General features: G+C 35.4%; 1 protein-coding gene across 2 annotated transcripts in view; it reads right to left on the minus strand.

Annotated features, from left to right (window-relative positions):
• Nucleotides 1–175: 175 nt before the first annotated feature.
• LOC135694661 (receptor-type tyrosine-protein phosphatase S) overlaps nt 176–13,733 on the minus strand; it is a 52,573-nt gene continuing 39,015 nt past the window's right edge. The window contains exons 24-39 of one of the 2 annotated variants that reach the window (XM_065213484.2): nt 10,410–10,549; nt 9,917–10,004; nt 9,435–9,511; nt 8,537–8,573; nt 7,946–8,043; nt 7,525–7,644; nt 7,143–7,300; nt 6,707–6,842; nt 5,701–5,847; nt 5,030–5,129; nt 4,349–4,431; nt 2,924–3,058; nt 2,369–2,494; nt 1,828–1,985; nt 1,119–1,254; nt 176–485 (exon numbers count right to left, since the gene is read on the minus strand). In XM_065213484.2, the coding sequence (XP_065069556.2) occupies nt 408–485; nt 1,119–1,254; nt 1,828–1,985; nt 2,369–2,494; nt 2,924–3,058; nt 4,349–4,431; nt 5,030–5,129; nt 5,701–5,847; nt 6,707–6,842; nt 7,143–7,300; nt 7,525–7,644; nt 7,946–8,043; nt 8,537–8,573; nt 9,435–9,511; nt 9,917–10,004; nt 10,410–10,549 (1,817 nt within the window). In that variant the 3' untranslated portion in view covers nt 176–407. The remainder of the gene's footprint in view (nt 486–1,118; nt 1,255–1,827; nt 1,986–2,368; nt 2,495–2,923; nt 3,059–4,348; nt 4,432–5,029; nt 5,130–5,700; nt 5,848–6,706; nt 6,843–7,142; nt 7,301–7,524; nt 7,645–7,945; nt 8,044–8,536; nt 8,574–9,434; nt 9,512–9,916; nt 10,005–10,409; nt 10,550–13,733) is intronic. The other variant, XM_089109595.1, reaches the window with a different exon arrangement.

Raw genomic sequence — 13,733 nt, forward strand, 5'->3', positions numbered from 1 at the left:
ACTATGGCCTTAGTTATATTCAAAAAAGGAGAAATTCTCAAGGTTTGTACGCCAAGAGTTGTGTTTACGGCATTTTGCCTTTTACTGACTTAAAAAATGTTTTTGTTCTATGTTCTGAAAGAAAAGCTTCTTGCGAGCCATCTTAATTCAAAGTCTCACCGTGTGTTGTCAAGTCAGTGCGTTAATTGGGGTTGGCTCCGTATTTTAGCTTATACAAGAATGAGTTGCTCTAATTATATCGCACTACTTATACAAAATGATAGAAAAAGCTAAACAAATATTTTATAAAATGTGCGTATAACACAGATATTTTCATACAAAATATGTTCATAGTTTTATAATTCATTCACGCAAAAGTGCTGCAATATTCTCGTTGCTGGAAAATATCGCTGTAGCGGTAACAGCTCTTATTCATACATGTTTTCATAAGTACCATACGAGTCGACGACAGCTTGAGCAGCAGTGTAGCAAAACTTGTACTGAACCTAGGCCAAAGGAGAATCGATAAAACTTTAGGAAATATGAACAGTATTTCAAATCAGGCATCAAATGTTTGCCGCAAAAGATAGTGAAAATTACCTGTGGGCTGTTGATATTGGTAACTACAATGTATTTTAATCAGCCCAGTTTCTATTTGCATTACTCCGTATCTTCAAAAAAGCGTTCAAAATGCATAATTTAATTTAAATTTAATTGTGTGTACAGCAATTAGATTTTCTATCCATGAGCACCAAACAAAGTTAGAATGAAACAAAGTGGGGACAGGACCATATAAGATTGAAAACTGCCCTCGCTCATAATTTTCTTTTTCCACATTGATATATATCCTTCTTTCTAGATTAGGAAAATACGAATAAAAAAAGGATTATAGAGAGAACGGAAACTTTAAAAAGAAGATAAACAAGAGCAAAGAAATTCCGTGAAATTCCGTCTTGGAAAGAACTAGCTGATTTCACAAATTTAGAAATAATTGATCATAATTTTCATGACATATCGTAAATAATCAAAAGTCTATAACTATGTCTTATGACGTCATAACTTTGCCACCTAACCATTTATGCTTCTGTATAAGCAATTGCCTTCGTCTAATAGCCAGAAATGTAAAAAAAATTACTTACGGCATTATCCACAAACTCAGGTCGAAAACCTCTGATCAGTTTGATTGTTTCAAAGACATCTATAACTTGTTCTGCCTTGAACCGTTCCAGAATGAGTGAAATAGCGATAAATGTGCCAGAGCGACCAGCACCATCTCTTTAAGACAATTAAAAATATAAAATTATATCTTCTTTTACACTCTCTTATCTCGGTAGGATATCGAAAGACATTTCAGCTGACAATGCCTTCTAAGAATCATTCAAACGTAGCAGCCTCAAAACTTTTTTATCGAAATAAAGAAATTCTTATAATACTCTCCATTGTTTGATGAGGGTTGCTGCTTCGGAAAAGGTAAAGATATTTGCCTTATTGTCAATCAAAGGAAAGCGGAATTACCCATGTGACTTCAGCACTGAAAGGCATTTTTTAAAAGAAGATTTTAGACACATTAACAAAAGATATTGAAAATTCCAGATAACTTTATTATGCTTCTAATTAAAACCGAAGCGGGATTTCCCACATCATTCAAACAAGTCCAACTAATGACTCAGTTCAACTTTGCAGTCATAACTAAAAATTAAGTTTTTATACAACGATAGAAAAAACATATTCTTCTTTTTTTTCCGCGTGAGCTGGAAGTTTTAAAAATTACTTGAAATGAAAGGCGGGGAAAAGGTTGAAATCAGTTATTTTGAAAAAATTTGATTTTACACCTGCTATATTTATTACCTGCAGATGATTACAACTGGTCTGTCATCAGACTGATTTTGTTTATGTGTTTCAACTTTGTTTAGCAGCGATATAAATTTGTCCAAGTCTTTTGGAACGCCATGATCAGTCCAACCCTCAAACTGGAGCATTGTCAGATTTCTCCATTTCTCTGCTGACTGTTAAATTCAATTCATACCAATAATAAAAAGCATTTATGCACAATTCTTCGTTAAAAATTTCAGGTAACAAATAATTGAAAAAATAATTGCAAAATATTATATAATCAGATAATCAACAGAAAGTAAACAAAAACTAATGGAATTTTTGTCAATTAAACTTGCAAATCTATACAGACAAATATTTATAAAAGAAGAGCATGGTTGTAGTAAAGTACCCCAAATCTTTGCACAATCTCTAGACTGTCAGAGATGTAATGACTCTTGGGGTCCTTATCCATCCAATTCATCCTTTTACAATATCTTTCTACATGCTTTTTTAGCCCATTTTCCCCTCCTCTGCTCATATACAGTCAAATATCATAGCTACGAAATCAACTTACGTCAACATTCCTGACAGTAAACATCCGTTCAATGCTGCCACTGTTGCTCTCCTCTGATTGGTGGTTTACTAAAACACCGCCATATTCCCGAGCTGTATGCAGTGGAGGCCAAAAGATGGGAAGGTCCTAAAGAATAACATTATCGAAAGATGCAAAAAAATAAAATGGACTAGGAAGATGAACGTCAAAACCTTCCGTTAATGGTGAAAAGGGAAAATAAATGACGATTCTGACCATGTCGATACTATTTATATCACGTTAATAGGTTGGAAAATTACGTCAAGATTAAAGTAATCTTTTTGGGTACATTTGCCAGCCCAATACATTATCCTAGCTAATAAATACAACACCAATCAAATTTTTGATTATTCCAAGTTCCTAAGCTGGAAAACGTATGCTACCTATGCAAGACATACATCAAAGTGAATAAGCAAAGGGTAAGCTAGCATTTCTGGAAAAGGAAAAGGATAACATAACAAGAAAATGTGTTGGCTGCCAAGAAACCTATTGGCAAAAAATGCAATCTGAAAATCTCATTAAAATCCTCAAACTAACCATGCTTCCATGAATGGTGTTGCTAAGCAGGACCGCCATAGACACTTCTGTCTGCTGAATCATTAGCCAGAAATCGTCAATAGTCTCTGGCAGTGGGTGCTGTGTGGCGATGAAGGCGTTGAGTTTACTATAGCCCTAAAAGAAGAATCAGAATTTGTACAACAAATTAGAAAAATGTCTCTTGTATTTGAGCATGGCTTATTGTAAGAATATCGTCATTAAGAAACAACATGGAACATTGCATGCATGTTTAGTCAGGGAAAGAGGAGAGGGGAGACTCCATTCATTTAGAGTAATGGTGTTTTCCATGTCCATGCTCGTGCTCGGACCTATTTGAGGCTAAACTATCATGCTTTCAGAGAAGCTTAATTACAGAAAGTTTGCGGCGATAGAAGTGAAAGATGTTTATCCTTCAGAATTCAGCTAACCAACTGCAGTTTGTTAAAGTGTCAGCTAACCACATGCTTCCCATTCAACACTAAAAAATATTAAAAGCAGCAATGTTGTGGAGGATGGCATCTCTCATTACCATTCTTTATTCTGTGGCTCAATTGAATACTCTGTTTATGCTTTTAGCCGGATGGGAAAATTGAATAAAAATGCTATCTCTGTTACACTCCGAAATCGAAGCTCGACTCTAAGCACCTGACATATATAAATGTCAATCAAAAAACATACATTCTGCCAAATTCTATCATTAAGATATCGGTTCAGGTATATTCATTGAAGTTATGAATTCATCATTTTTGTATGTAATTGTACATTTTGATTTAACTTTAGTTGGAAGACAAAATATCTTGGTGTTCAAATTGACAATAGTTTGGATTAGAAAAGAGCACATTAAATTGATCTCTAACAAGGTACTAGGGCAATAGGCCTTTTAAATTGCGCAAAGAAATTTCTTCCTCTAAATTCCTTAACTGAAAAGATTTCTAAACTCTTTACGCTGGCATTATTGTACCCCAGCTCCGCTACTGTTGCGCTGTATGGTGCTGTTGTGACATTACTGAAATCTCAAAACTTCAAAATCTTCAGAACAGAGCTGCTAGGATCGTAACGAATAACAGTTTTGATGTCTCTAGCAAACCCCTTATTAAGAATCTAGGCGGGAAAACAGTCAATGGCATGATTAAACATGATAACAGTAACGATTGTGTATAAATCTTTAAAAAATTCTTGCCTCAAACACTGTATTTCGGGAAATTAAGCAGGCGTGATGAACATTAACAAGAGAAGACCCTGTAAATTATAGAGGCTTCTTTGTTGGTTGACATTGGGTCTTTAAATAATTGAAATGAAAAATGAAATATTGCTTGAATAGATGATTCTCCTTCCCTCTTTTTAACTGGTCTAGAAACGCTTTTATAGCTGAATTGGATCTGAGTTGGATTTGATGCAAAACTGCTTTAAGAAAATGAATCTTACATTTACGTAAGTGGCATTTATGTAGTCAGAACCACTGTTGTTTTCATAAATTGCCTGCTTCAAAACCACACGATGCACATCATCTGCAAAGAGACGAGAAAACATTAGGTATACCCGATGAGAATCAATTGCTTGCATCATAATATTGCCAATAAATACTTTTGACGAGGAACCAATAAACCCTTTTAAAATGCGGATCAGATAAGCTTGCTAAAAGTATGGCTTAAAACAAAGTGATGATGTTAAATTGTTATAAATCAGTTAAAACTTTATATAGACAGTCTATTAAGAGGCTTGAGAGAGGCCGGAGGTGTTAAAGAACTACGCTGGTTTAGCTTGGCTGATAGAATTAAAAACGAAGTAATAATACAGAAATTTATAAGCAAAAGAGCTTTTGCATATGTAGTTATCGGTTATTGTAGCTAGATCGATGATATAAATATCATATGAAGACTCGTCATCATATTTATCATCATTCTCACCTTTTTCTAATCTTCTTTTTTACCGTTCAAATATATAAACTATGAAAATATGTCAGCAATCTTTTTTCATTCAAAAAATGTATAGAAGCTCAAAGTGCTCCAGAAAGTCACCAATACATATGGAAAAGTTCTTGCAAGCAAACTCAAAATCATTATTGTGTTGGCTTTCTTACACAGCATCAACTTCTAATCAACGTACTTGGTATGATTTCTGTAATTCTGTTTTTTGTTATGTTGTTTCCTTCACTTCCAGCTCTAGCATTTGCATCATTAAAGAATTTATTTGTCCAGGAAAGTCGCTAAAACAAACAGAAGAATCAAGTGGGAAAGAAAAGAGCTGGATGGAGTCAACCATAGCAATCAACGGGGGAGATCAAAACTAAGCAAAATGTGAAAGCTTTCTTCCGTCCTTTCTCTATAAACCCACTTTCAAATAGAAACACCCCCATTTGAAGAAGAAGATGAAAATAAGCCGCTTTCCATCAATAGCAAGTTTTCAACGACGGATGCTGATATCACATGAATTTTCAGCATCACGCCAGAAGCAAATGACCCATATAAAGAAGACATTCTTACCAGCATTAGATCCCGAGCGTTTATTACACAGTTACAGCAATAGAACTTTTACATTAAAGGAAGTCCCCGATTTACCGTTTGTAAAAATGAAGCAAAACTACAGTAACAAATACTCAAATAGCAAAGAAAGCTTTGAAAGTTAGTCCAGAACAATCCATAACACTTGTCAAAGCTCTTTCTGGTGCTCAAGTCAACTGCCAGAAAAAGGCAGAGTTATAACGGGGATCTTATTTACAGAAGGCCTTATTTTGCATAAGACGGGTTCAACATATAGGTTGAGTTATTTTTTATTACCTCAAACTCTTCCTCGAATGAAGTTTTGCCAGTTACACCTTTGGGCTGCATTATGTTCATTCGACGTTTCAATTCCTGGGGTTTAATCACAGTTTCTTTGCAGCCTATGACTTCAAGCAGCGCATTATATGCAAAAATGTATTGTTCCTGAGAAGAAAACAAGAACATTTCACTGAAGAAAGCATCTAGCGTTAGAGAAATGGTGAATGTCAAAAAGAGTTTAAAGTGATTAATTCCAAGGAACATCTCTAGCTTTTTGGTTATTTACAGCCTTTCTGCTTTTAGTTCATTGGTTGTTAAAGAAGATAATAATATGTAAAATAGCATGAATTCGTATTACCGTATTTGGAAGCAGGAAATACTTAGAAACTGATTTAGGACGCTTTTCTGTTTTGTATAGTATTTTATAGTATTTTGTTTAGTATTGAGGCTCTTAGTCCAACATAATAGTATCGGTGTTTGTGCATAGGTGTAGATGCAGGTTGAGCAGTTGCTGCTATAAACACAGCTAGAAAAATCAATTGAATGCAGCTAATACTGCATAGCGCGATAGTAACCAATACAATAATACTGCGATAATACTGCATAGCGCGATAGTAACCAATACAATAATACTGCAATAATACTGCATAGCGCGATAGTAACCAATACAATAATACTGCAATAATACTGCATAGCGCGATAGTAACCAATACAATAATATTGCAATAATACTGCATAGCGCGATAGTAACCATATGTCAGGTAGCAAAGAGAAATATGCAGAAAACAATTAAGATTTTAAAGCTGTCACTCTCTACTAGATCAATATTGACAATTTTGCATTGCTGTGAACATTTTTGTCAATTTTAACATAAAGCAATAAAAGGAACCACAATATAGAATACTTAAATACTTTTCATCCAAAACTCTTCATTTGAGTTCTTAACATTGGATTATGACCAAAGTTAAACAGAATTTTTTTTGCAAATTAATCTGTAACAAACAGTGAGTCATCAATAAGATACCTTTACTTGAACAAGACCAATCCTTTGACTTCGAATAAAATTGAGATAATTGAAAACGTCAACTTTTTTCTGGGTCTGTGCAAGCTCTATCATTGCATCAATTAGAATGAATGTGCCAGTTTGGCCAATTCCAGCGCTATTTTTGAAGTTGAAAAGGATCATTAGCGTAACAATTCTCGACATTGTTTAGCCATTCATAGAGGCCTTCTACCTTATTAAAAGAGAAAGCTCGAAAATAAAACTGGGTAATTCGTTAGGTACAGCAATCTTTTCAATATTTAAGCTAACGAATCGTGCAATTGCCAGAAAAATCGGACAAATATCATTTTTTAAGAAAAATTATTTTTCACGCAATAATATTTGTCTAAATGGAAGAAAAAAACTGCAGAAAGCTTTCAGATTAGCATTGAAAACTAAAATGGCACCCATGGTATACCTGCAATGTACTACAACTGGATCATTAATGCTGTAGGGGAATCTCCTGCGAAAAGTGGCCCACATGTTTAGCAGATCATACGTGAGATTAGGTACTCCGCATTCAGGCCAAGTCTTCAAATGGTACTGATAAACCTTTTTCACTTCTGTGCAACCTTCCTGCAATAAAACAAAGAATCCAATGTTTAACTCCACTTTACCATTTAAACATTTCGTATTTAAAACTTTGTCTCAATTATCTAATTGCCAACAACATTGTATATTATATATTATCCCTAGCACTTTAATAGAAAATCGTCAAATTTGATCCCTACCCTTTACTGGAAAAACATCAGATTTTATGTCCACCATTCGAATAGAAAAATATAATATGTTATCCGTACCCTTTGAATGGAAAAACATCTTATTGTGTAGCTGTTTTTATCGTCAATTGACTTTAGGCACACTTTTATCTTTCCATAACTTCTAGAATTAGAATTAGGCCAATACTGTGTGCACATAATCTAAAATATAGAAGCAAATGGTTCATAAATCTAGACACACTTTCAACTAAAAAACTACCAGTTTAAGCTCAGCTAGAACGCACTCTGATAAAGCTTAAAAATAATACAAGAAGCATCTGCGTAACTTCTTACAAATTAATTTTCCTTTTTAACGTATATCCCAGTTCTCTGTAAGATGAAATATTCTACTGTATATGTCAACCCAAATATTTTTCTTTCTATGCGCAATCAGTTATAAATATCGTTATTAAATGCTGGATAACAGTCAAAATTTTTAAGTGATTTCTAAAATATGATTTACCTTCCCCCTCTCGAAAAGTTTTGTCAAAATGATTATGGCTGGCACATGCTTGTCCCATATCATTCTCCAGAAGTCGTAAATCAAAGCTTCAGATGGACCTAAAACGAACGGGTCCCATGTTAGTTGCACCTTTTGCAGTAGAATTGATCAAAACTTTAATGTTGATTATGAAATTTAACCAAGGTGGAAAATGTAAATTTTATGTTCAGTTCAGTTTGTTTTTAAAATTTTACTCTATGCACAAAATTCACTGATATGTGCAAATCTATATTTTGAATTAGTAAGAAAAGTACAAGGAAGTTTAAGGAAATGATTATTGCAAAAAAATTAATGAAGTTGACCCACATAGAAAAACATAACAAGATTGCATGTTTACATGGATCTACTTTAAAAATGGAAAATCATTCCGGCATGGTACCGACATGGTGTAAACAGGGTCCTAATTGATATGAAGTTATAAAGGTCATATTAGTAGCTTGAAAAGAAAACATTTTAGCTTGATTTATCCATAATAGTAAAAACTCTCTTTAGCTGTTTTAGAACTTTGCTATCTTTAAATAACCCTTGCTTGAAAAAGTTTCCTTAACTAACCTTGAGCAGCAATGTATTTGTGATTTCCCGAGTAATCCTGATTGAAAAATATTTCATCAAAATTTGTCACCACAATTTTCAAGCACTTAAGTGGGCAAGAAAGTGAATAAAACATTGTTCAAAAAGGTTAGGATTGTCCCTCATCAACTTGTGAATAATATAAAACGCGCCTGTAAATAGATACAGTCATGAAATACCTTAGCTGGCTGAGGTATTCTTGCCCATTTCAAAATAATATTGAGATAACTCTGTTGATATTTCTGAAGCACCACGGTCAGGTGGCAACTAAGCTTTGAGAGGTTTATATACTTATTAAACCTCTTAAAGCTTTTTGAAGGTATGACTATGGAAGAAATGAAACGATTGATTGAAATGAAAAGTTAGGGAAGGCAATAGATTTCGATTTAGTACTCAATTGTCAAGATAGAAATTTGTATTGAAATAATATGCATTGTATTGAATTGTATTGAGAGGTTTGTATTGGAGTAAATGGCTAAATGGCCAAATAAATATTTAGATGAAGGGAAAAAACCTAACAAGGAGCTAGCATTTAGAGTGGAACTTGCTAAATGCAGAATGTTTTCAATTGACAGCTCGTGCGACGGTGGAGCTTTGAAATTTCTAAGGAATTTTTTTAACTCTACCATTATCGTGAGTTTGAGTTACTCTAATCCCTAAAGCAATTTCTAGTTTATGTATTACTCCTTTTACTAGGCTTTAAAGATGTTTAGCTTTATAATCAATAAAGGATAAATATCATAAAAGCTGACAAAATCATAATCAAGACAGACAGAATCAAATATTCGAAAATAATTTTTTCGCTGGCCTTCAATACATCTACAAAGAGTTAGCACTAGCTCAAGCAAAAAGAATTCTGGTGATAGTGGAGATCACTTACAGAAATATGGCTTGCATTAAAATAGTCGGAATTTTGATCTTCAGGTAGAGTATTCAGGTGTACTCTTGAATGGTCATCTACAAATAAAGAAAAGCTCATCACGTGCATGGTTGACTCAAGAAATATATTCCAATTTAATACTGCGTAGGTGAGTTAATTAAATTTAAGAACATATAGACTTCAGTCGTGAAAGAAAGACTGTTGTTTGGTGATAATGATCTACTACTAGTAACTTCTACCAAGAAGTCTTGTATTCTGATAATCTACTCAGCTATATGCTTTGCCTTACTCAAAACAAGATCGAGTAATACCAGAACTGTGCAAAAGAGCGCAAAACATGAAGCAGGAAACAATAAGTCTAAAGCTGGCTTGATTGTTACAAGGAAATAAATTAAATGATTAGTAAGAGAAAGTAGTTTCAAGTTTAAAGATTAGATTAGTTATTTATAAATAGGGTTGTCAGCTTAGTAGAAAGCTCATACATGGGAATATATCGGCATGCACATTCTTCTGTTGGTTGGCTGGATCTGTAGCAATATCCCAAGGAAACTGCTGTTTCTTGTCAAGATTCTGTGAATAAATTCAAATCATAATGAAACTGTGATTAAATACAACATAGATAATTTTTTTGACTTTGCAAAATTTGAGAATGGCTTTAATAAAATAAAAGCTTTAATAAAAGCAAAATTTTTGCAGCTGACTTGAAGCTTTTTCTATGACTATATCTAAAGCTTTTTGTTCCTCAGAGACTAAAACGTCAGAGAAAGGCTCCAAAGAGCAAGGTGGTAAATATATACCTAGTTGTGCATCGAAATTGACCAATCGGTAAAACGCGAGCATAGGTAATAAAGTATAAACATTAACGTCATCTTTGCAGAATTTTACTCTTTCAATGCATTAAATTTGAATGCTAATTATTGTTTAATTAAGACCAGGACCTTGAAAAGAAATTTAAACGCTGGGTTTATTGATCACCTCATACTCCATGATAATCCCTTGATAGTTACGCTTTTGTGACTCTGTTGCACGTCGAACGAAGTCCTGAACAGAAACTTGAGGATATTCTTGATTGATTACAACTTTACGAGGAAATTTTCTCAATTTTACAGCTTCATCTATAAAAGCAAAAATGTTACACTTGTAAAAATTCAACAATATTAAACAAAAGTCGATATTTCAATATTATGAATGTGAGGACCTCTCCGAAGACCCCCCTTTTAACCATTATTACAAGAACTGACTTACCCCCGGGAAGAGGACTTTTTTAGTTAGTTTAGTTAGAGAGAGGGACTGTTCGAATCAAGTTAAGGAGTTGTAAAGAGTATTTGGTTTTTTATAAAGGTTTGCGTTGGAAAACTATGTCGTGTTTTGTGTGTTTGTTGCTTGAAGCTAATTGATTTGCACTCGAACCGGGCCACATTTCTGGTGACAACGACGTGACAAGTAACTGTAAGTGCAAATCTTTTCAATTTTTTCTTTCAAAATTGATTATCTCAAGAAGAAGCCACCCAGAAGAGCACAGAAGGTGAAATGATGCAATTATTTGGCAATATCGTTTCAAGATTTGTTGTTTTCCCCTTTGATTATTTTCGTGCTTTGTTGACGAGGCTTGAGTCTGATTTTCTTGTGTCTTTCTCGATCTCTCAGTTGGGTTTGTTTACGTTAGGCCCGTTAAAGTTGTGCCATTGCGGATAGTCGAGACTGTTTTCGTGTATTTTAGTAGTATCAAAATGGCACTAACTGGGGAAGAAATCGATGATTTATTATTGGAATGTCATGGTCTACTGACAGGGATGCGCAAGGAGACACTTCATGAATTTTGCGATAAATTAGGGACAATCTCAGAGTCGACCTATTTGGACAAAAGCAGTTTCGCAACCGTAAAATTGACTTTCGAGGAAATTGAAAAACTAACGGAGAAATGCAAAGAAACAGAAAAGGCAGCATTTCTCAAGGATATTCTGAAACAAATTACTGAGGTAAGGAGCGCAATTGCGAGCGGGGGAGATAAGCAACAGACACTGGCTTCCGTTAGACAGGATTTAGAGAAGGAAGTAACACTGTTAAAGGAAAAACAACAAAAAGAGATGGAAGCGTTGACTGATAAATTGAGTGCTGTCAAAATGAGGACAGGGGGCGACGTTCATATAGATAATGATTTGAATGGACAGGCGACATCTGAAACAAATACAAGGGCTTGCAAGCAATTCTAAAAAGGGAATTCAGAATTGTCGGGACAGTGGGGGCCCAGGGGCAAAAAGAACAGTTGTCCTATTTGAGCCTCAGTAGACAAGTGGAAAGTGGCAAAGAGCGCGGTTATTCCGAAAAGGAATTGGTTGACGGGCTCATAAAATGCATTCTGCCGGGAATACTCCTCAAAGATTATTTAGAGGCGATGCGAGAAATGGGGTTGGAAAGTCTAATGAAAATTATTCGCGCCCACTATCAAGAGAAAAATCCTAGTGAACTATATGCTAGCCTCGCAAATTTGGCCCAGTCACCAACAGAAGATCCTCAAAATTTTCTACTACGTGCCCTAAATTTGCGGGAAAAGATAATTTTTGCATCAAAGCAGGAGGGGAGCAAATTAAAATATGATACAAGTCAGTGTCAGTCCATGTTTCTGCATGCAATCGAGACTGGACTTCTTAGCAATACTCTCAGAACGAGGATGAGACCACACCTACAACGCCCAGATGTTACAGATGCTGAATTGATTCAACAATTAAACCTCGCTGGTGCAGAAGAATCAGAAAGAAATGCCAAATTAGGAATAGGCCAGAAGGGAAAAGCAAAAGTTGCACAAGTCTCTTTGGAACAAAACACAAAGGGAAAAGCTGAGAGCCCCAAAAAGGACAAAGAAGCGGAAACACCACTAGCTCAAAAATTGCTGTCCGAAATCCAAGCGATAAAAGCAGAAGTGGCCTCTCTAAAACAAGATGTTAGCCGCAGTCGTGCTCAGTCCCCTGGGGAGGATGATATAATATTATCTCAAGGGAGAGGAAGACCCCCTCGTGAAAACCGTCGGGGATGCAAGGAATGTTTCAAAAAAGGCCTTGGAGATAAGTGTACTCATTGCTGGAAATGCGGGAATAGTGCTCATTTTGCCTACAACTGCCCTCAAAGAAATGGACCGTGGCAGGAAAACTGCCCCCGGCTGCTGTCACGGGACAGCCAGTAGCCAAGGCAAATGATGTAGAGTCCCACCATTGTATAAGCTGCAAACAACTACACAAAAATATTTTTTATTTGTGCTGCATGTGAAACATCAAAATATTGTAGTAAGGCATGTCAAATAAAAGACTGGGCTAATCATAAACAGATTTGTCTAGCGATTCAGGAACTCTCCGATAAGTTTGAAAGGGTTGAGCATGGAAGAGGTGACAGTGAGGATCATAGAGTCTTTGCTAGCCACCTCACAACTCAAGGACAAGAAAAACTGTCGAAACTTATGGGTAGAAAATGTTTGATCAAGTGCAGTATGAATGGTATCGAGTTACCCGTACTTTTTGACACGGGTGCACAAGTATCAATCGTGAGTTCAAAAGAGCTTAGAAAACATTTTCCACAGTCAGAGATAAAAGATATCGCAGATCTCCTTGATCAGGACATTGAGTTAGAACTAACAACAGCCAATGGTTCAAAATTGCCATACAGTGGGTGGGTTAAGATGAATTTCAAGCTTCTGAATTCAAATGTAGATGCAGTAGAAGTACCAATGCTAGTAACTGAATTCGAACTTGAGCAGCCTATTATTGGGTACAATGTAATCGAAGAACTTATCAAAAGTCAACAACAAGTCCCAGATGAGACTAACCTTATCTCGCTGCTATCAGCAAGTTTCTTTCAGACGTCACAATCAGATTTAAATGCTTTTGTGAGTTTCGTTGACAGCAAGTCAACACCAATATTTTCCACTGTTAGAACAGGCAAGAAAAGCATTATTGTTCCAAAGGGCAGTACAGTAAAGATTTCATGTCGCAGCAAAGTTGGATTAATTAGCCGACCAATACCTATGCTGTTTGAGCCCGATAACGAGTTAAGCTTCCCCTCTGGTTTGGAAGTACACGAGTCTTTGCTCACTTTGAAAAGGGAAAATTGCGACAAGGCGGGAATTTATGTCATTAACACTAGTGCACATGACATCACTTTGAAAGGACGTACAGAAATGGATTTTCTGCAACCTGTTAGGTCAGTTACACCAGTTGAGTTGAAGTTCAAAGATCACAATGAAACGGATAAAGAAGGAAATCCAAAAGAACTCAAGTCTACAAGGAATGAGCAATGCAGGACCAGTCA

This window comes from Rhopilema esculentum, chromosome 8, assembly GCF_057945365.1.
Source record: "Rhopilema esculentum isolate cy_ngs chromosome 8, ASM5794536v1, whole genome shotgun sequence".
NCBI classification, from domain to species: domain Eukaryota; kingdom Metazoa; phylum Cnidaria; class Scyphozoa; order Rhizostomeae; family Rhizostomatidae; genus Rhopilema; species Rhopilema esculentum.